The 22,835-nt window shown below is 36.0% G+C and overlaps 1 protein-coding gene across 6 annotated transcripts in view; it reads right to left on the bottom strand.

The window, feature by feature from the left end:
- The window catches only part of Clcn3 (chloride voltage-gated channel 3), a 76,075-nt gene that overhangs the window by 38,609 nt on the left and 14,631 nt on the right, over positions 1 to 22,835 (bottom strand). Inside the window, exon 1 of one of the 6 annotated variants that reach the window (XM_055597867.1) lies at positions 10,036 to 10,093. The exons of 3 other annotated variants lie outside the window; for them this stretch is intronic. Coding sequence is in view for 1 of the 3 variants with exons in the window: in XM_055597866.1 (XP_055453841.1) it covers positions 7,527 to 7,605 (79 nt within the window). In the remaining 2 variants the exon portion in view is untranslated. Of the gene's footprint in view, positions 1 to 2,794; positions 2,843 to 7,526; positions 7,721 to 10,035; positions 10,094 to 22,835 lie in introns of those variants that run through there. 2 more of the 6 variants (XM_055597866.1, XM_055597868.1) reach the window with 2 other exon arrangements.

Genomic DNA, 22,835 nt, shown 5'->3' with positions numbered 1-22,835 from the left:
CACACACACACACACACATTTATCTCAAGGTTTGACCACCAAGAATCTGTGCCTGCCAATCTAATGCCTACTTACAGTTACCTACCAGTTAAAATGTAGCAATAAGAAAGTCTGGACGAATTATTTTCTTTCAGGGGAGCCTAGAAAAGGAATCCCATGACCTTAATGCACTTTGGTGTTTAGAAGGTTTGAGAGAGTCAACTTCCAGCTTTGCTACCTATTAGCTTTGTGATCCAGCATACATTACTTATTAACCTCTTAGCCCATAGGTCCATTTTCTCAGCCACTCTCAGCCTAGACATGAGTGAATAGACTAGAAGCAGGTAAGTAATGAAAATGCTTAATATTTAACAGACAAGAAGAAATAACAAAAACACAGCCCTTAATTTCTGTTCAAATATTTGCCTAAAACTTCATCAAACTATATTATATTTTAATCATCTATATGATCAAATCATATAATATTAATCTTAGCTCAAAACATTGACAACACTCAAAAGAGACGGGAAGAAAAAAGTTATCTTCTACCTTTTGGGAAGGAATTCTTCAACTTTAGAGGTAGTGGTGTGGGATTCTCAAATTTTTAGCTAAAATTAATTATGCTACTATGTATACAAAAGCAAATCACTTAAAAGTATGATCCGCAACACAGTGACAATTTCACAGTTCAAATACCAAAAATCACTGAAAGGCTTCACTTAGAAAAACTCAGTTAACTGGCTTGCAAGTGACTTCTCCAATTAACTGTACAAAGGACTTTAGCTTCATTTCGTTCTTGTGTAGCCATAGAACTCTGTAACACTCAGATACTCATGGAAATAAAATGCATCATTTACTACATTATCTATAAAATAATTTAACTGCTCATTAAAAATTTATTTCTAATAGAGAAAAAATCTTTTCTTTCCTTTTTTTTTTTTTTTAGGTTTTGAGAGACATTGTTTCTCTGTGTAGGCTTGGCTGTCCTGGAATAACTCACTCTGTAGACCAGGTTGACCTCGAACTCACAGAGATCTGCCTGCCTCTGCCTCCCCAAGTGCTGGGATGAAAGGCATAAGCCATCACCAGCTGGCGAATAATCTTCTCAACAACTGATGCTGAGAATGATTATCCATACAAAAGAATGGAACTAGATCCTCAACTCATGCATACTCATGAACAAAAACACAAATTGATCCAAAATCAAAAATTAAGGTTAGCTAAAACCTTAAAACCCTAAGAAGGAAACATAAGGGTCTTGTGGCCTTGAGTTAGGCAATTAGATGTAATACCAAAGCATACGTAATAAATGAAAAAGTATATCAGTGAGCCACATCAGAATTAAAATAACTTTTCCATGTAAAAACTAGACCCTATTAACTAACTCATGCCAGAAAACTACCAGCACCTGCTGAATACGTATTGTGCAGGAGACATGTTTCTTAGTATAGTTCGTTCATAGCAACATTGTAAGGCGAGGACTAGTCTCTATTCTAGTCTTTTCTATCTTTGTTTTTCAAAGATAGAACACTATGAAATAAAAGTAAGATCAAGGCCACACTGTAAGTGTGCAGTGGAATAGGCTTGCAACTATGCATTTCTGTTCCAAAGTACTGCCGTTGAATTTATAGGGTCGAAAAATAATTTCATGACTGGTATATATGTTTAAGGTATGGAAACACCTTTGTCTTAAGACTGGCTTCAGAATAGTCAACGGCTTCTCCTTAAACACATGTGCATATGCACTTAGGCTGTGGACAACTGGTCTAATCCTACCCACAAGAATCATCAGGGGAATTCTTCCATTTAGTTCCAGGCTCCTCATCACTTTTCTCCCATATTGCTTAAAATGCTACAAGAACACGTGCTGTGTGCTCAAGGTGATTAGAGAGCTCGTATCACAAAGCACCAGTGTCTAGGTGTCTTGAACCCACATTAGATGCAAGGAAGGCATGACAACTAGCTTGTAATTCCAGCCCTGGAGACAGGAAATCACAAAAGCAAGGGGGCTAGTAAGACTAGCCTTATCTGTTGTTAGTGCTGAGTCTAACTTTAAGACCCTGCCTCAGATAATAAGATTTAAAAAATGATTGAGGAAGATTCCCGATATCGACTCTAACCTACACACACACACTCGCACATGCATGTGCGCAAAAACAGACAAAAAAAGAAAGATGTTACAATAGTAGTCAGGGACACTGTTTTGCTCTTCGAATACACATTCCCAAACTGCTGTGGTAATGACACACTCCCACTTTCACCCTCAAGTTGTTTAAGATCCATCTTACATCATAGAAAGCCTCCCCTTATTTACACAAATTAAACTATGCCTCTCGGTGTATACTCGGAAGCTAGTTTTTTAAGCCCTTTTGACTGTAGCCTACAACACTGCTCATTGACACAGCTTGCAGATATGTATCTAAATAAAACTGAAGTTTAGTAAATGATACTATTTACTAAATAGTGATTTTTCACTTTTATTTTCTCCATCTTTTAAAAGATACTTATTAATTTCATGACTAACATTTTAAATCTGAAGGTTGACACAAAACTAGAGAAAAATAAGTATGAAGATTATCTACTTATCCATAAATCAAAAAATCTTCATATACCTCCTACTAGTCCTCAATATATAGTTAAACTGTCCTAAATGAAAAAAAAAAAAAAATCAAGTAGCTACATCTTAAACTGGATTCAGAAATAAACTCCATGGTTACACAAACAGCAACCTAATGTTTTTCTCACAGAAAAACAAATGACATTCTTTCACAAAAATATAGGCGTGCCATTACTTAATAAGATTGTCATTTATTACCTCTGGGCCATTTCCACTGAACTCCATTTTGCTACCAATGCAGACAAGCCTAACGCATAGACACTGTATATTATGGAAGAGGGGAGGCAGATATCCACGTTCAAATACTTCCTGTCACAGAGCTACTTCTATCTTGAGAGCAACAGGTCCAGCCACGTATGTTCTCTCCCTCTGGGAGCTTATTAACATGGAAAGGTCATCCTGGGAAGGGAAGGAAAGGTGAATGCTGTAGGTTGAGAACAGAAGTCCCAAGTATGGGGAAATTAAAAAGGCAATAGCTAATCCCAGCACTTGGGAGGTTAAGGCAGGAGGATCAGACATTCAGGGTAAATCTTCAACTACATATGAAGTTCAAGGCCAGCCTAGACCACATGAAACTGTTTTAAAACTAAAAATGGGGAGGGGAGAGAGGAATGCCAAGCATAGCATATAGAGCTCTGCAATTAATAAGTGATCAGTTAGATGAAGTATAAATAAAATACAGAAGTACAAAAATACTGAAGATTTGTTCAGTCATATTTAGTACTAAATATTTAATACTAAATATTAAATGCTAAATACTTAATATTTACTACTAAAACTGCAAAGGCTCAGAAACTAATACAAAACTCCAAAGAAGATGTATAATTAACCACTGCCTACTTCAATGCACTGTTCAGTTTTCCATTCTGTTGCCACCTCAATATAAGAGGTGCAGCCTTAGATAGGTAACGAGATAAAAGTTCCTATGCATTCTGGAAGCAAGTTCAACATTCACTTCTGATCTCTGTATATACGATGATGTGTATGTAGTGTTAGAACTAATAATTAAATTTGCAAAAACATAAGCTCAAGTAAATTTTAGTCTGAGTTATAAAGGAAGGAACACACACTCATACACACACACGACAAAAAAAACCCTACAAAGTAAATACACATTAATTAAAAATCAAAACTCGTTCTGAAAGTACAAGTTAGGTCACTAGTCTCCAATGTAAGCACAGGTAGACACCTTGATGCAAGAAAAACACCAAAATTACAAACTTAGTAAATGTGGTAAGAGGTCTGCTGAAATTTGAATATACAAAGCATTTCAGATGTAGGATATACTATGAGATGACCTAAAATAAATCACAGTAAAATGTCTGTTGTTTACTTTTAGAAAACAGAACTAGAGCTAGTGAAATGATGAAGATTTTTATTAAAAATTTAAATAGGCAATATAAATTTGACAACAGATCTGTTTTCATAACAGTGCTTGAAGACAAATAATAGTGTAAAACAAGCAACACTAATATCAAATAATTTCTTTTTTTTTAAATAAAAAGCCTACAGGATGTCCTTTTGATAACAAAAATATGTTTAACACTGGATTTCAAAAGCTGAACAAAAAATAGAACTACTATGATTTCAGGAGGGAAGAAAAACAAACATTCATCTTCTATATTTAGAGAGGAATAGAATATTTAAATACATTTACTTCTCTTTACTGTTTCTCTTATTACTCATAATAAAACTGGTCTATACATTTTGATGCAACAGAGCTAATCATTTTCTGACTAGCTCTTTACTCCTGACATGGCATTTATTCATTGTATTCTCTCCACCACAAATGCCTGGCACATTTTCTTGTTCATTGGAAAATGGCCTACTTAGTAACACCTGCCAAAATAGACTTGTCTCTCGTTCTCTTAAAGTGCCACAGAAAATTCAGTCTAACCTCAGTTATAAGAAATTAACAGCTTTGATTTGTTTTCAACATCAGAAGCCTAAAATAGGTCCAGACTAAAGAACAGGTCATTTGAGGTTTGTACACAGTGATAAGATCTTACAATCGAAAGAAGGGCCAAATTATCTGAATCAAATTCTACCGAATTTTAGCTATTAATATTATTATTGTAGCTGCCATCAGTCTCCACAGTACCTAGTTATAATTTATATATACAAACACAAGAGCTTTGTAAGTACTTCAAACAAAATAATAAGTAGTCAAATAATTTTTAAAGGCTTTTTACATAGAGTAAATAGAATTCTAAACCTGTCCCTTCCAGGCCCACAAAAAACAAAAACAAAAACAAAAAACAACAACAACAACAAAAAAGTTCAGGTGCTGGTGAGAGATGGCTCAGTGGATTAAAAAATGTCTGCTAAGCCTGACAAGCAGCATTTAATTCCTGGGACCACATTGTGGAAGGGCAGGAATTGACTTCCACAAGTTATTTCATGCACATGCCATGTGACTACCTGCCTAACACACAAATAAATAAAATAAATAAATGTAACAAAAAGTTTTTAAAACCAAAACCATGAAAAGAGATTAGCAGAAGAAAGGAACTCAACTCCCAAACTACTTAAACCTCATAAACAAATTAAGAAAGCCAACATTTGGAATAAAATTAGCAGTATAAATAATCATGTTTTTTGTTCTTCCTGATTAAAAAAAAAAAGAGAGACATATTATGAGAACTTAGTTGTTTCTACATAGCAAGTTTACTCCCAAAGATGAGTATATCTAAAACATCTTAATTTCTAATCAATAATATATAAATAATTTCTATGTTGAGTCTACTGGTTATAATAAGCACGTAAGTAAAAAGCTTAATTATTTATCATTCCACCTTGAAAAGGGGTGATTAAGCCTAATTACCCACAGAGCTAATCCCTAGCTCCAGCTTCATTTTATCAACATCTTTTACAATTTTATACTTTGAATTTTCCTCTTTCCCCCTTACCAGCCTTAAGATCTGTTTCTAATTACTGCATTTTGTCCTCATGGGGGAAGCTGATGCACTTTTCTTGATTTAAGCTACTTTCCTATAGTTCCTTTTGCTGACCTTTGGTTTTAAAGGCTTATAAATTATGCAAAACAAATATCTTCTCACCCATAGACACTAGGACTCTACAGTATGCTCTTAGGAATATGGTACAGTCAAGTAAGGCTAATAATAAAAACTTATCTATACTGCAAACGTGCAATGCTTCCTAAAACCATCAGTTTGTATTAACAGAGAGAGTCTCATCAGAGTATCAGAACGATGTCTGAGCTTCTAAGAGTGGTATAGGCCTTAAGGATGATTGCTGGGAATTATTTAAGTACATGTCATTTTTTTTTCAATTTCTCTCTTGATAATATCTATTTGTCTAGTTTCACATAACTTTTGACATTTCTTGTAGGTTTTACACAGACAGTCTATAAATTTGCCTGCCAAAGACTATCAGGTATTTCTCAAGCCCAGCCCTTCTAGTTTGTCATTACTAACAAATGGATGATGTGATCATTCAGAGGAAGTATAGCCTGTCTAGCTTTACCATTTAAATACTTACTAGCTAAGAATGTAACATCTGAAATAATTACTACTCAGTAATTCAATGAGTATTACCAGAAATCTGATGATAGAAACACAGGGAATGGAAACTGTTATTGGGAAAAGGAAAAAATATAACCTCAGGAAATAAAAAAATTAGGAGAAAATGTTCCTCGTACTTTTAGGTATTTCCTCAAATGTTCTAACTTTATATATATATGAATATTTGTATATGTATATAATACATATAATATATGTATATAATGTTCTAACATTATATATATATGGAAATGGTTTATGGAAAGCAATTCATAAAGTAAAGCACAATATAGGACATGATCTTTAAATCGTTTCAAACTTTTACTAAGCACAGAATTCTACAGAGTAATGTTGCAACGGTTCAGAACCCAATTATGGTTTTGCAGGTGCAATGTAACCATTAAGTATGTGTTGAATGCATTATAATTCCTAAATTCTAAAGAACTTAAAACTGTTTTCAGGATACAAGATGCATTTCAAATTTTCTTTACCTTTTAAACATTAATAAAAGTTGGGATTTACCATAAAGTTTATATAAATCAAGCAAATAATTCAAACTGATATGACTCATATATGAAGTCATCTACTAAAGAACGTTTCTTGAAGTTCACTGATTTCTAGAACAAATGGAATCCAATCTTTTTTTAAAAAATTCAATTTAAGAAAATGAGCCAAAGAGCAGCTTAACAGACACCTAGTTAATTTGAAGAGGACCAAGGCAGAGCCTGCCAGAAGATTTACACCATTACACTGCATGCCCATTTGTTCTCCAACTACCGACTTGTATTCTGTAAAAATGTATAAAAAAAAGAACCCTAAATTGTTTTATCCTATCATGTGCAAGATACCTATGGGAGACAATACAGTACGTCAAGTTAGCTACGATGTTACATGAAAAAAATGTTAAATCAAAAAAATCGTCCTTTACTTTTTAAATGTTATAAAATGCAACTACGAGCTTTTACTGTTACTCTGTGATGCAAACTCTACAGGGTAACTGGCAGCAGTCAAAAGAGAACGGTATACAGGCATTTCATTTCACTGTGTAAACTAAAGAAAATGTAAGTTTCCACAGGAATAAAAGCATTACTTTGCAGGTGCCAACCAACCAACCAACAGGACTTTAGCTGGCTGTTAAAGCAGCTTATATTCGGAGTTAAACTGAAAGGATTTCACACAGAAGATGGAGCCGGAGCCCAATGTGATCTGAGGCAGAGCTAATCTGCACAGAGCAAACAATCAGGGAGGGCCCAAGCCCTGCTGGGAAGGTTGCATTCTCCCATACCAACAAGGCAGGGCAGCTAAGCAGCGCACTGCAGCAGGAGGACAACAGACAGCCTGTTCCCAGAACCGCCCAGCAGCATGCACGACATACCAACAGAGGATTCAGAGCAAGGGGATGGTGTTACCTCTTTTATGTAATTCCCTCAAGGGAATACTGTCTCCTCCCCCGTCATAAGGCAAATAGGGATCTGAAGAAGCATCCATGATCAGAATTTGTTTAAAAGAAGAAAAAAAATAAGAAAAAAAATAAAGAAGGTTGGCAGATTAAAAAGACAGTGGCATTTTCCCTTCCCCTGCTATAGCAGGCAAGGGAGATGCCATATTTGATGAGGTTAGAACTGTATAGTTCGACTGGCTGAAGCAACTGGGTTCTTCCACAGTGGATGATGTCATCAAAGGGAAATTATTGCAGCCTGGTTGCTAGTGGCTACAATCTAGCCCAGCTTAGAGGCGGCACAGCCTTCTTAATCAGGTCCTGCTGTGTACGACGATGACTAAGCGCCAAGTATAATAAGCGAAGCTGGTCTTAAAGCGCTCACAACGTAGTTTCCATAGTAAGACAGTAGAAATATTTATTTTTACTTTAAGAAAACATTAGACATAAAACGATAATTCTAGATGCAGACAATAACCCTTTTATTATCTAACGCATAAAAAAAGTCAACACTAAAAAGGGTGTGTTTAATAAATGTATAAATGTAATTTATGCAGTAAATTCATATGAGTCATAACAGTACAAAGCTAAAACATACCAACAAGTTTCTCCAGAATCTTGGCTTTAAGACTATTTCTAATTGTCTTTTAATCCTCAATCTTTTATGGAAAATTTAAACCTGAATCACTGAACTGAACGGTATTTTATCTCATTTACTAATCCCAGCTGCCTATTGTTCGTTCCTTCAAATGCCTGCAAGAAGACATTCTAGCTTAAGAGAATGTCAGAGGTAAAAACTGTAAGTATACTAATAAATTTATTATGTGGTGGCTTTCTATTTTGCTAGTGCTTTCTCTCTTATAGAACATTATGTGCTTAATGAAGAACAAACGTGTACCAAAGTCCTCTGAACTGGAACATTCTTCTAAATTGCCTGCTATGCAGTACACTAAAAACTGTATGGAACTTGGGCTCAAGGGTCTATAAAACATGTTTTGTTCATCTTAAATGAGACAACCTCTAAGGCCCATTCCAATTCTATGTGTATATGAAAACTGCGAAGAACAGACAGGTAATAAAGGGAGTCTATTCAATTAGCCTGGTCTATTTTCAGCTATCACGAGTCTTTTCTCCCCCAAGTTTATAAGTTAGTAAGTCTCTAGATTTCAAAATCTTGAAATTCAAATAAATAGAGCTTACAAAAGTTCATGTGGAATTTGGAAGTCAAAACTCCAGGCAAAGAATACAGACCAGAATTAGTATGACAGAATATTCTAATTAATCTTGATGTGAACTATCAGCATTTAAAACAGGAATGGAAAAGCCGGCTGCTGTAGCCCACCCCTGTACTCCAGGAGGCAGAGGCAGGTGGATCTCTGTGAGTTTGAGGACAGCCAGATCTACAAATGGAGACCAGGACAGCCAAGGCTACACAGAGAAACGATGTCTCGAATAAACAAGAGAAAGAAAAAAAAAAAAGGGGGGAACTTTTTTTTCTGTATTTTTCAAGTTGTCTTAGAAATTTGTATTTTAAGCAAGAAAAGCTTTGACTGAGTCAATTTTACTAAGTTAGCTTAGTGTAAATTTTGTAAACTTGCCATTCTTTGGTATATTCTATGACCATATAGACATTTCATAAAAAAATATACTATATAGCTCTTATAGGCCATTTCATTTGTATGACACTATGTTTTTATACACTTTACAAGAACACAAAAAAACCTACCTACAAACTTTCTCATATTTGTGCACACTCTCCAAACTTGGTCATAAAGAATGAAAAGGACCGTACAAGGAGGAATATCATACCTGTGAAATGTTAACAATGCCAAGTAAATTTTGTAGCAATACTTATTTACTTTTTGAGATTAAAAATTATATGCATAAAATATATACATTATTGTAGAGTAATTTTAGAATGAAACATCAAGTTTAACAGCTGTTAACACTGAGCAATAAGACACAAGAGGAAAGTGGGCTTTCATTCAGTACTTACACAGATACACATCAGTTCAGTTGAGGGGAAGAAATGGGCACTGAAGCCGGGGCCCCCTGCATGCTGAAGATATGCTCTACCACTTGGTTGCATCTCTAGCTCTTAATTATAATTTCTTAAACAAATATGTTACATTTGTAATAATGAATGTGAAGGGGTGTTTTTTGTTTTTTTGGGGAGGGGTTCTGGTTTTGTTTTTGTTTTTATTTTAAAAGCAAATTGTTTGTGCTACAGAAGGCACTTTCTCCTCAACTTTACACTTGAACACACCGAGCACTAAGCTTTCATTTGCAATTAGCCCTCTTCCTTAACAGAAAGTCAAGGGAGGGGAAAGACGCAGCAAAACTTTCAGAAAACAACCCATTCAAGCTATACAGATGTCTTCAAAGTAAAAATACTACTGAACACACAAACACTGAGAGGTATGCGAAGTAAAACCATGAACTGAATAAACTAAATTAAAACAGCTCTACAACAGTCATACCTCCTAAAGTCTTAGAATCCTCTCCCGGGCAAATGCACTTCCAGTCACACTTCAGAAAAGTACAAGGTGCACTGGAAGATGAGGCAAGTGGACTGTGACCAGTCACTAGGAGGAATTACAATTAGGGTGTGGTGGAAAGGGGGGGGGGGAGAGGCCCGAATTCTGAAGCACAGCATGCAGAAAGTGCTCAAGGGAGAAACTCTGAAGAAAGAAAAACACAGAAAGCACAAATAGCACACACAGGACTTGAAAACTTCGCTCTAGTCAATCTCAATCCTCATATGGAAGTCTGGATAAACCAGACTCTTTTTAGATCATGATATCATGATGGTCCAGCCTGCTGGTCCCATATAACATTAATGATCCAAGAAAACTACCATCTTTAAAAGACATATTTAAGGAGAAAGTAAAAAGTTTGCCTGTAATCGGGATGTAAAATGAATGAATAAATAAATAAATTCTAAGAAAAAAAAAAAAGTTTGCTTTAGGCCTGATTACAAATTAACAAAAAGTACAAAAACTGAAAAAAAAAAAAAAAAAAAAAGTTAAACTCAGCAATTAGATCAAGAAAAGCAAACTAGGAAACAAATGCCAGAGAACCAAGAAATCTGAAAGATTCTGTCTTCTGTAGACAAAGACGCTACACTGATTATAATGTAGTAATACTATAAAATTGCTTAGAAATAGCCAGAAACTATCATATATGTTTGGAAATTATGAATTACACTTCTAAATAACCCACAGGCTAAAGGAAATAGAATTGTAGAAGTCAAAATTATAATCAATGTAAAAGTAACTTTTATTCACCAGATTTGTCATCTTGTAGGCTTACTGATTCCATCTGCTAAACTAGGCCTAGTCCTGGAAGCTTCCATACAATCTAATTTAGGTCTAGAATGTTTTCAGCCTCTGAGACTTACTGCTGAATATGCTCTTCCTTTCTATCTCTTTCTGAACCCTGGATGACTGGTTCAACTCGGCTGTTATAGCTCAAAAGCCTCTCCAAGCTGACTTGATTCAAAATGGCTTCTCTCAGCTTCTGACTGAATTGCTCTGCTTGGCCTCATACTAACTTTGACAATATGTTATAATCTTCTGGCTTCTTCTCATTCTCTGGTTCATTCTATCTTCTGCCTTCTCTCTCTCTCTCTTCTACCCCTGTGATGCTCCCCTAAGTCCTCTTTCTCCTGTCTCTTCTGGTGGGAGTTGGGCATCTCCTACCTCTGGCTCATTCTGTCAAATCTTCCTCTGATTTGTCACTTTGTCTGCCCTTCAATTAGACATCACTTTCAAACATCAGTGCTTCTTTCTATAAAATAACTTTACCTGCATTGTTTGGCATTAAAGGTATGTACCAAGGACTGAGCCACACAGCTAGAAACAGATTTTTCCAGTAAACAACACAATCTCTGGGTTCACAGTGTGATCAAATATCCTGTAATCAATTAATGAGAATTAAAGATAACATAAAAATACAACAGTATCTACAGAGAAATTTACAGCCTTAAATTGTACTCAATTGAACTGGAAAGCTAGAGTCAACCATTTATTTCCATTTTAAAAATAATTACAGAAAATAGAAGATAGAAAAAATACAAAACGAAAAACAAAAAGGCACACCAGCTTTTTGGAAAGAATAATAATTGTTAAATCTACAACAACAAATTAGTATGGAGAGGAGGGAGAAATAAGAAATGAGAGGGCAAGCAAATAGTGAAAAGGTGGAGAGAGAAAAGACAGGAAAAGGCACTAAGAGAAGATGATGACATAAAAATCCATGATGATGAGAAAATAAACAAACAGGAAAAAAAGAGTCTGGAAAGACTTCCTCATCCCAATACAAAGGCGGCTCTTTTAAAACTGGTTATCATAATCATTAATATTAGGGTAACTGGCTATTTCCACGTTAACAGAAATGAATGCACACATTTACATATCCTAAACACACGCACAGCATCATTTAAGTCTAAAAGAAAAAGACAAAGTCCTTTTTAAAATAATACAGAAGGAAAACCTGAAAGTAAAAACATTTTCTCAAAATACAAAAGCATAAATTATATAGAAAAAAACATAACTATAGTTAAGAACATTTGTTCCTAAAATGCCCACTTAAAAATAAAATGCAACCCACAGAGTAAAAATATTTATAGCACCTTTACCCATTAAAGATGAAAATCTCTAAAATAGATAAAGAAAAGAAAAAGGCAAATAACCTGTTACGTAACAGTTACCACACATAATATCCTTAACCTCTTTGGCCACCACGATAATGGAAATTACAATCACAATTTATAATAAACTAAATGTCTGGCACAATGGAAGCTGTGATATATCTCTGAAATGAGTAACCTTGAACCACACTTAGAGCAAGTTACCTGTGACCCAGTAAGTTCATACCTAAGACAAATGAAATTGGTGCACAGATATATGCATCATTCTGAAAGCAACATTGTTTGTAACCACCAAACCATAAAGATCTATCAAAACCAAAATGAGTGAATTGTAAATTTAGAAAAATAATGATTTCATTGTGTGGAGTAAAATCACAAACAGCTACTACCATCAACACATGGATATTTTGAAAAACCATACCACAGTAAAGAAAGGAAAGCTTATGCAAAAATGATTCCATTTTTAACTTTCAAAAACAGGCAATATTAAACTGAATTCTTAAGGATGTATAGACTCCAATGATCAATATCACAAAGTCAAGCAAGGAAAGTGACTACTGAAGGAAAACTACCTCTGGAAAAGGAAGAGGTAGTGATCAGACAGGTCAAGCATGAAGCTTCCTGGAATAGGCTATGATTTGCTTCCTTACCTGGGTGTACTACAAGATATCTGTCTTGCACTGACAAAGAAAGCTGTCCTCTTAAGTGGTGTTCTTACTCTGCAACCTGTCTCTATACAACTGTCCCGGTAAAACTGCCTCCTCTCTCACTTTTCTCCCTGTGCTGCTCTCAAGTCACAATTCAAGCCTCAGAGTTTACAAGTATATCTTAAATATCTCTAATTCTATTAACATCTAATGTGGATTTCAATACTTCCCTAGCTAACTTCCTATAGTGTAACATTATTTACCATTTCAATACCAAGTTTCTTAAGTGGCTTTGCTCACTTTCACAGTTCTAAGCATTGCTTATAAGAAATTATAAGAACAGTACTCAGTGACTTAGAATCTTTGGGCCTTACTGTTATTGCAGAGCTAAGGCAAAACTTGCAAGTGGGATTTTAGGTACAAGTAACCAGGCTCTGTAGTGTAATAAAAAACAAGCTCCCTTCTTTCCAATGATAGCAATTTTCAGGATTTTATTGGTACTTTAGGCTCATTTTATCCAGGTAGGCGCCAACAAATCAATATCATGTTTTTCTTTCTGGTACATTTAAAACATTCCAAATCACAGCCTTGAATAAATGTTTAATTTTCCCTAAATGCATCACATCGTTCCTACATTATTGCACACATTTGGACAGTCCTCTATTTCTACTAACTAAGTAGGCTGCCCTGCATAAACAGCCTGGAGATACGGGTGCAGGAAAATGTTTACAAGGAACTGGCAACTATCAAATGCATGAAGAATATGACCTTGCTTAGAATAAGTACCAGATTAACTTTGTAATCATTCATTTCTAAAAATAATTCTGAGTAGAGCATTTGAAAGCACCTGGACTTCTCCAACAAGCAGCCATTAAATTTAGTTACTAGAGTTGTTTTAGGGTAAAGCCCAGGACATTGGGCTGGCCACTGTACTGGCTACTTTTATGTCAATTCAACTCATGGGCTGGCCACTGTACTGGCTAATTTTATGTCAATTCAACTCACGAAAGAATGCCTCCATAAGACTGGACTGTAGGCAAGCCTGTAGGGCATTTTTTTAATTACTGATTGATGTGGGAGGGCTCAGCCTATTGCAGTGGAACCATTCCTGGGCTTGGGCAAGCAAGCCAGTAGCACTTCTCCATTGCCTCAGGAACAGCTCCTACCTCCAGATTCCTGCTCTGTCCTCATTGCTTTTGATGATCTACTGTTACATAAAACTGTTAGTGAAATTAACCCTTTCCTCCCCAAGTTGCTTTTGATCATGGTGTTTGATCACAGCAAGAGTAACACTAAGACAGCCACCTACCACAACAGTCCAGCTATGATAAAAACAGTAGTGAAAAGCCAGGAAAGGAAACTTAACAATGTTAAATGCTATAGAGGAGCCCACGCTTCTGGCAGCTGTGACTATCTACATTCACATACCAATACATGAATATACCTTTAGTCCCAGCACTCAGGAGGCAGAGGGAGGAGGATTACTGTGAGTTTGAGGCTAGTCTGGTCTACAAAGAAAGTCTAGGACAGCCAAGGCTACACAAAGAAACCTTGTCTCGAAACAAACAAAATTCTAAACCAGCCTTTACCAAAGATTTCCAACATGTGGCTTGTGAGTTTATGTTGCCTAATTGACTTTAGAATTTGACATGGTGCCAAGCATCCCACTTAGTAGAACAGTACCACTTACACTGGTAAACACCAAGTTAAACAGTACAGCTAAAATCAGTTTGTCATCTCTCAAAGACTGCATGCATAAACATTACCCTTTTAAATGCTGCTGCCATTCTAACTCAGAATTTGTTTCTTGGATTTCTGAGCACCACTACAACTTTTCTCATATCTACCACAAAAAACTTAACCATCATGAAGTGGTCATATCAGCAGTTTCTTTACAGCCCCTTGCATTCATCTGGTCCCATTTGGGGAACTGGAGTTTCCTGACAGCTGAACTGAAGTTTCCTGACAGCCATCATATATATATATATAAATTCCTCATATTCTCTATTAGCTTATTTTGCTTTCATATTTAAAATTTAACTATTTCCAATCATTTTGGGGGCAAAAAGGATGAAACTATTGAGACAGTGTCCCATGGTAGCTCTGGCTATACTGAAACTGAGCCTGCAAGCACATGCCATCAAGTCTGTTAAGCCTTCTATGTATGTATCATGTATCTGCAGTACTGGGGCTTGAATCTAGGACCCTGCACATGCAAAGCAAACATTCTACCACTAAGCTATATCCCCAGCCTTTTCCAACCTATTTTTACAAGTAAACTTTATTTCCAAATAGAGAAATCTTGAGTATTTCTTTCTCATTGTGCCAACTGTTATTATTTTACATTTCATGGTCTATTTGTCAAAATTAAAAACAAACATTGGTAAACTCTAGGCTTCAGCTGGACTTCAGTCTAATTGAAGATTTTCTTTTCATGTCCTCTTTGTAGTCTAGATTCCAGTTCTGGATACCACCATACTTTACTTGGTTATCATCTTTGTTCTTGACCTTTTAGATTTAACTTATTTCCATGATATTTACTGGCCAGGCATCCTGGAAAATATCTCCTGTTCTTTACCTATTATTTTTCTTGAGAATGGATTTGGGTCACAGACCTTTAGAAAAAAGAACGCAAGATGACATCTCCAGGGGTATATGATAACAATCTCAAGTCATTTACGGCATTAATGTTCATCGTTTGAGTAACAATACTTGCCAAGTTTCCCCACTAAAAAAAAGTATTCCTACCTACCCCTGGCTCTAGTCTTTGAAAGTGAGTCATTTAGTCAAGCCCACCTTTAAGGAATTAAGCTTCTCTTCCATAAAGTTGTAAAAGCCACATAAATTTTAGGAATTCTTCCACAAGGTAGGCTTGCCCTCTCCATTTATTTATATCAATTTATATCATATATAGCTTATATCATGTACACATATGGCCTTATTTCATACTTGGAACAATAATCCACATTCCTTCTTTTGTGGCTCATCTGATTCTAGCTCTGCCCATTAGGGCTCTTTCATGTTTCTCTGACATGCTCCCCGTGGGTTTTTAAAGCATTTTCTTGTTTCTGACACAGTAAGATACTCCAGGTCATTTTATACTTCCCCAAAGCATCCAAATAATTATTGGATCTCAAAGGGAATCAAAATTATGAGCCTGGATAAGCTAACAGGATGTCATGACATAATCTATTTGATGGCTGAGAAATTTAAACTTTGGATACCCATGACAAAATTGTCACAAAAAAAACTTTCAAGTATAAGAAAGCACTTGCACAATTTCTACCACCATATTCTTTTCTTTTTCCCCAAAAAACTAGTCTGAACCAGGTGTAGTGGAATATGCCCTTAATCACAGCACTCAAGGGACAGAGGCAGATGGATCTCTGTGTGTTCAAGACCAGCCTGGTCTACATACAGAGTTTCCGGGCCAGCCAAGGCTGTCAAATGAGACCCTGTCTCAAAAGAAACAAACTAGTCTGAATTGAGTTAGGAAACCGAGATATTTTTCTCTCATTTTTTCAGAAAAAGAAACCAAAAAGCAGAAGTGATAATGACTGGCAGTGTCAGAAAACCTCTTAATATAGCCATGACCTGCTTTCCACCAAATTCAAGTCTTTTCCTCCTGAATGCCACTACCATTTTGGTGAGTTCTTGTATAATGTAATTATGACAATAAGGAACTTACTACCTCCCACCCTGCTGAATATCCTGTCCATTTTTATAGGCATGTAGTTAAACCAAATCTTTTCTCTATATATTCATATTGATTCAAAACAAAGGGTCCTAAAACCTATAAAATATCAAGAGCTAATATACTAAATAGATGGCCATTTAACAAAACTGCATTAATGAGCTCCTCTTACATGTACACCAATATTAGCTATTATATGAAAAGGATAAAATGATCAGCAAAGTTTGGAAATATGAAGAGGATCAGAAGTTCAAGCCAACCTCAATTCCACAGTGAATTCAAGGCTAGCCTGAACAACAAAAGACCTTGTCACAAAAACAAAGCAAGAAAGTTCTGAGAGAATTATATGCACAAGAACATAAGCTACTTACAAACCAAAAGGAACAACTAGAATAATGTTACAGGGGGAAAATTGCATATAGGAGGAGGACTAGCAATGAACAGTACAAATAAGGATGAGGAATCAAATGTTGCAGAGGAAGGTCTGCAGCAGCCACAGCTTGAGATAAGATAAGGCTGTCTAGAGGTCCTAGGAGCTAATTTAAGAGGCAAAAAAAAACCAAGTATTGTAGGAAAAGAACACAAGGACTTGGAGAAATGGCAGTCAGACACAAGCGTAAGTCTAATATTTATAGAGCCCAGGGCAATACTTGAGAAAAGTAGTCCATTTACGAGTAATAAATATTTATGAATCAAGTGTAAGAGCTGTTGATGAAATACAGTTTATCCTCCTATAAAAACAAATGCACTTTTATCATGGACATGGAAGTTTAAGGTCAGTTTTATAATTCTGTGGCCAAATTGTTACTATTTGAAAAACATTGAAAAGCATAAAGAAAAAGTAGTCAAATTTCATGACCGAGATAAAATCCATTTTCATGTTTTTCTCTCCAGCCTTGTGCATATAACCAAGAGAGTGGAAATTTTATACAAAGTTTACACATAAAAGCCTTGCATGCAGTTTTTAACAGTCAGTAAGTCGCTGTACTTAGCAAGCCATTGTGCTCTAGGCTGCTAGCTTATCTTAAAACAAATTCATTGTCAAGTGGGATCCTTAGACCCAAGAGGTCCCTAAGATCTCTTACTAAATGTCTGTGAAGTTAAAACCATTAATACTAACACACTTAGCCAAATTCTATTGCTGCCATAAAGAAAAATGCTGACACACATATACCAGCTTGACCAACATGAATTTGTTTACTTACAGCACAGGCCTCAGAAGTCCAAGATCAAGGTGTCAGCTCGAATGCATTCTTTCGGGAGCTTTAAGAACAAAATCTGTTTCCTTGCTTTTTCCAGCTTTTTAAGGCCTCCTTTGTTCCTTGTTTCATGGCCGCCTGTTACATCACTCCAGCCCCTCAGCACTGATCCTCCGGCCTTCCTCTTGTAAAGACCTCAGTGATTACACTAGCACCACCCAGTTATTCCAGGTTAACCTCATCTGGCCATCTCTGGGTTCAACCACAAAGTCCCTTTCACCACCTGCTGTAAGATCTTTACACACACTCCAGGAACTAGGGTATGAGAGAGGGGGAGGCTGGGGAGGGGCAGTTACTCAGCCAAAGGGAACACTTGCTTTTTCTTTGCATTGACCTTTGCATATATAATATAAGAGTAATTAGAAGCCATCACCTAGCACAATCAAAGCTGTCACATGTACTAGACAACCTTGTGGTTTTCACGATTGTACCCTTGTAAAAACACAGGAACTGGTTTTTCTTACAGATAAATGCCTTTTACACACCAGCAAATAATACTCACTTTATTGAATCACAACTCTTATAGCTCTATGCTTTATTTAATATTCGTTGTATGAAAATAGAAAAATATACCCCTTTGTGCACCCTTAATGCTCTTCCAGTGGCCCATCAAGGGAAAGGAGGTTGAGTTAATATTTGAGTTGGAAGGTAAATCTTTTTCACAAACTCCACTTTTTGAAAGAACCCAACTATAGTTGGTTAAAAGTCAAAATCAGGCAGGAACTTTCTCTACATAATGAGGTGAGCCTGCCTCTTCAAGTAGAAATAAATGGTAGTATCTGTTACCAATAACAGATTCACTTTTTTAGGCAAAACAAAAAAACCCAAAGACTGAACCTGTGATCCAGGAACTTCCCAACAGTTTAGGGCTGCCTCTGTGAAATCCTGTGACTTCCTGACTGTGTACATGAAGATGTACAGAACTATCAACTGTCAGACTGAATTGTGTGCTCCCCAAATGTGTATCTTAAAGTATTTACCTCTAGCATCAGAAAGTGACCATTTTTTTTTTTTTTTAAGATATGGTCTAAATTACCCTTTAAAAGAGTGCAAGGCTAAACAAAGGCACCACTTTGGGTTCTAATGGTGTCCCTGGTCTCTCATGACACAGATACACTGAAAGGAAAAGTAATACAAAGACACAGGAAGTGGAGACAGGCTCCTACAAACCAAGGACTCACAGGAAATCAATCTGGAGCTCTAGAAGAGTTAAGAAAATAAATATGTGGTTTAAGGTATTCAGCATGTAGAATTTTGTCATAGCTGTAATAATAAAACAATGTATCAATATATTTCCCATGTAGGTAAAAGATCTATTAAAAGTACAAGGTGGGCAAATGGATTAAATTTTACAGAGCACAAAGTATTCATTAATATGGCTCCAGCATGACAATGTCTTTAGGACATTAACAAAGTCAAATTCTAGTGTAATATCAAATAATATCCACACAACCTACAAGAAGCTACTAGCTTATATTCTGTTTTAACCACGTATTTTCTGAGCTGGACTTTCTAACATGTCATAGTAAAATAAACACATCTGAGATTCTGTGAAGTAGAAGTTCCTGGTTTCTTTCAAGACTGAGTTTTGTCATGTGATGTTTGGCTGCAAGCTGGGCACGTGATGTTTTGCCCAGAATGGCCTGTGAGAGGGCACATGAAGTTTTGCTGTGAGCTCTCATATGCAAGGAGTGTGACTTTGGCCGGCTGAGAACATCAGTGGATAGACTCTGAGGAGAGGTCCTATAGAAGCCCATCAGCATTGAGATATCACTTTTTGGGTTGACATCTTTTCACTGATGTTTGTGCTTTGACAGTTGACTTTGCAAAGAGAAACGTTCCAGAGAGCTTCTCTAGACAATCCAACTGAGTCTTGAGGCTTTTGCTGACTCCATGTTGCTGCTTGGTGTTGGCCTTTGGACTGGAGTGCCGCTATCCTAATGACTGAGTCTGGTAATCCCCTAAAGACCCATAGACCCTAATCAGGAAGTAGATGAAAGAATACTACAGCCCTTTTTCCTACTAATGTCCTACCTAAAGGTTAGGGGGGTTGGAAGGGAGGGAAAAGTGCTTAAGAACCCTAAGTAAACTAGGTTTGGTGAAAATCTAGGCCTACAATTCTGTTCTCTACTAAGGAATATCTATTTTAAAATATCTTTAATGTCCATTTAACAATAAAGATTTTTTTAAATGCAAATCAATGCTACTCTTCTCATTAAGTTTATTTGGGAAAAGTTCTCATTAATGTCAAAATGTATTTTGTATCTATATTTTAAATAAATTAAAGTTTTAAATTCATCTTTAACTCATAATGGTATATTTTTTCAAAGATGATGCTGACCAGGTGTGGTGAGACATGCTTACCAGCCAGAATCTGTGAAGCAGAGTTCAAGACCAGCTAGGGCTACATTGTGACATTCTGTCTCACAAATCAAGGACTGGAAGGCTGTATCATAGTGGTTGAGTTTGGCTAGTATACACAAGGTCAGGACTTGTAATCATTTCTTTAATAGTATAACAGAAAGAGATCTGGGGAAGGTAAAAAAGGCTCCTACTTAAAAGACATTCCAAGAATATACTTCAGTAATAAGTGTTTTGTGAATCCCTGAATGAATTCAGTTTTTAAAGACCTTCATGGTCACTATCTTCTTTAAAACAGTGTCTGCCTGTGGTGGTGCACACCGTTGATCCCAGCTCTTGGGAAGCAGAGGCAAGAGGATGTCTTGAGTTTGAAGCCAACCTGGTCTACAGAGCAAGTTCAAGCGTAGCCAGGACTACACACAGAAACCCTATCTCAAAAAACAAAACAAAATAACAATAAAAATTAACCATAGTTGAAATTACTATAGCTTTATCATCCATAGACATACACATTTGACCTTTCCTTGGTACTGCATGAATACCTTTTGACCAACAAAAAATTATTCCTTTTTAAATACTTTGTAAAATATTTATTTTTCTTATATGAGTATTTTGTTATCATGTATGTGTGTCCCAAGTATGTAATGCCCACAAAGGCCAGAAGAGCAGATCCCCTAAAACTAGAGTTACTGAGCCAAATATGAGTAATGAGAGCAGAACCCAGGTCTTTAAGAGCAGCAAATGCTGTTAACCATTAAGCCGCCTCTCCAGCCCCACAAAATTCTTCTTAATGAAGAATTCTAACCTTGTGTAAAAAGAATTTTCATTAACAGAACCTCTAGCGACTTCTATTTAGTCTTACATTATACTGGGCTTTAACAATTTTTAATGAATGTTAGTTGCATATAAATAATGCTAGGCCATAATGCCGCATATAAACATAAAATAACAACTTAACAAAAAAATAGTCACTGATTAATTCCTAAAACATTTATCTGTACTGCCTCATCTATTCAAAGATAGTATTAAATGAATTTGTGAATCCTATCAGACCATTATAAATATCAATGTCTATGCAGGTGAGTATTTCTAACCAACATGTTAGGGACCAGAGTATTTAAATTTGGGGGCCTTTTTGTTGTTCTTTGTTTTTGAATTTTGGAATAGTTATATATACATATAATGAGGTATCTTCCTGAGTAAAGGTAACATTTTCTCCAATGGTGTAGCCACTGATAAGTTTTCTGTCATCCAGGAATAACCTCTTACTCATGTTCACATAAACAAGCCTAATTAAATCAGTAAGTCACAGAAAAGCAGTAGTGAAAACTGGAAGAACACTATTTGGGAGAGATGGGTTTCATCAGAAAAGAGAAGGGGGTATGAGGAAAATGACTAATATTAATTATATGCATTTTCAAATATTTGATAACTGTGTTCTAGATTACTTAGTATTTACTTTGAGCAGACTTCATTTTTGAGCTTAGTAAATATATTTTTTATTTTATTGTTTTATTTATATTTATTTGCTTTTTAATTTATTATGTATACAATGTTACGTCTGCATGTACACCTGCAGGCCAGGAGAGGGTACCAGATCTCATTATAGATGACTGTGAGCCACCATGTGGTTTCTAGGAATTGAACTTAGGACCTCTGGAAAAGCAAACAGTGCTCTTGACCTCTGAGCCATCTCTCCAGCCCCTTAGTAAATACATTAAAGGATTTATAAACCATAAGCTATACAAAAACAGCTATCTCATGGATTGAGTCCCAAAGCAATTTTTCTCTTATAACTTAAAGCCTGTTCTGGATTTGGGCATACATCCTTTCACTAGAAATAATAGAAATGTAACTGAGAGCTTGCTCTCGTAAAAGGAATTTGCTTATAATAGGATAAAAGAGTTTAGCATACTCAAGCAGAAAGAACACAGGAGAAAACAGAAACAGCCACTATTAACTGATTCTCTATTATTACTCTTTTAATGACCCAATTCATATTGTTTGTATAAAGATCTCTAATGCACTTCATTCTCAGAGCACTCTTAAAACGATTATTATCTTCAATAGGAAAACATGAGGCATGCAGAGGCTGACTTGCCAAAGGTTACAGAATTAGCTAAGCAAGAATGTTTTAAATTCAGGCTTCCAACTTGAAGGCTACTGACCATCACCAACACACACAGCAAAATATTACTGGTACTTTCCAGTGATAGTTTTTTGTTTTGTTTTATATGTTGCTTATCTGCTTTGTGATGCTTTGCCTTGGAAAACTAAACAAATACCACGAGATAATATTCCCAATAGCTTGTTTTACCATTCACTGCCATAACTCGTCAGACACAGGCCTACACAAAAATAAGACCTTTTCTCCTGTTTGTCTGAGTTCACGATGGTCTATAAAAGGTTCCTGCTTCTTTAAAAACCCCTTTCTGCTACTTTTGAGGATCATATCAACTACACTACTTCAGAGATAATGCTTATTGCTTTTGCTGGTTCTTCATGTATTACTTCCCTTTGTACAATAGTCTTACCAATTCAAAAGGTGTATTAAAATAAAATTCACTGGGGCTAGTGAGATGGTTTAAGCTAGTGAGATGGCACTTGTCACCAAGCCTGATGACCTGAGTTAGATTCTCTCTAATCTACAGGGAGAGAACTAACTTGT

This window comes from Psammomys obesus, unplaced genomic scaffold (assembly GCF_907164565.1).
Source record: "Psammomys obesus unplaced genomic scaffold, mPsaObe1.curated_primary_1811, whole genome shotgun sequence".
In the NCBI taxonomy this organism is placed as follows: Eukaryota; Metazoa; Chordata; class Mammalia; order Rodentia; family Muridae; genus Psammomys; species Psammomys obesus.
This window is presented reverse-complemented; position numbering and strand designations above follow the sequence as displayed.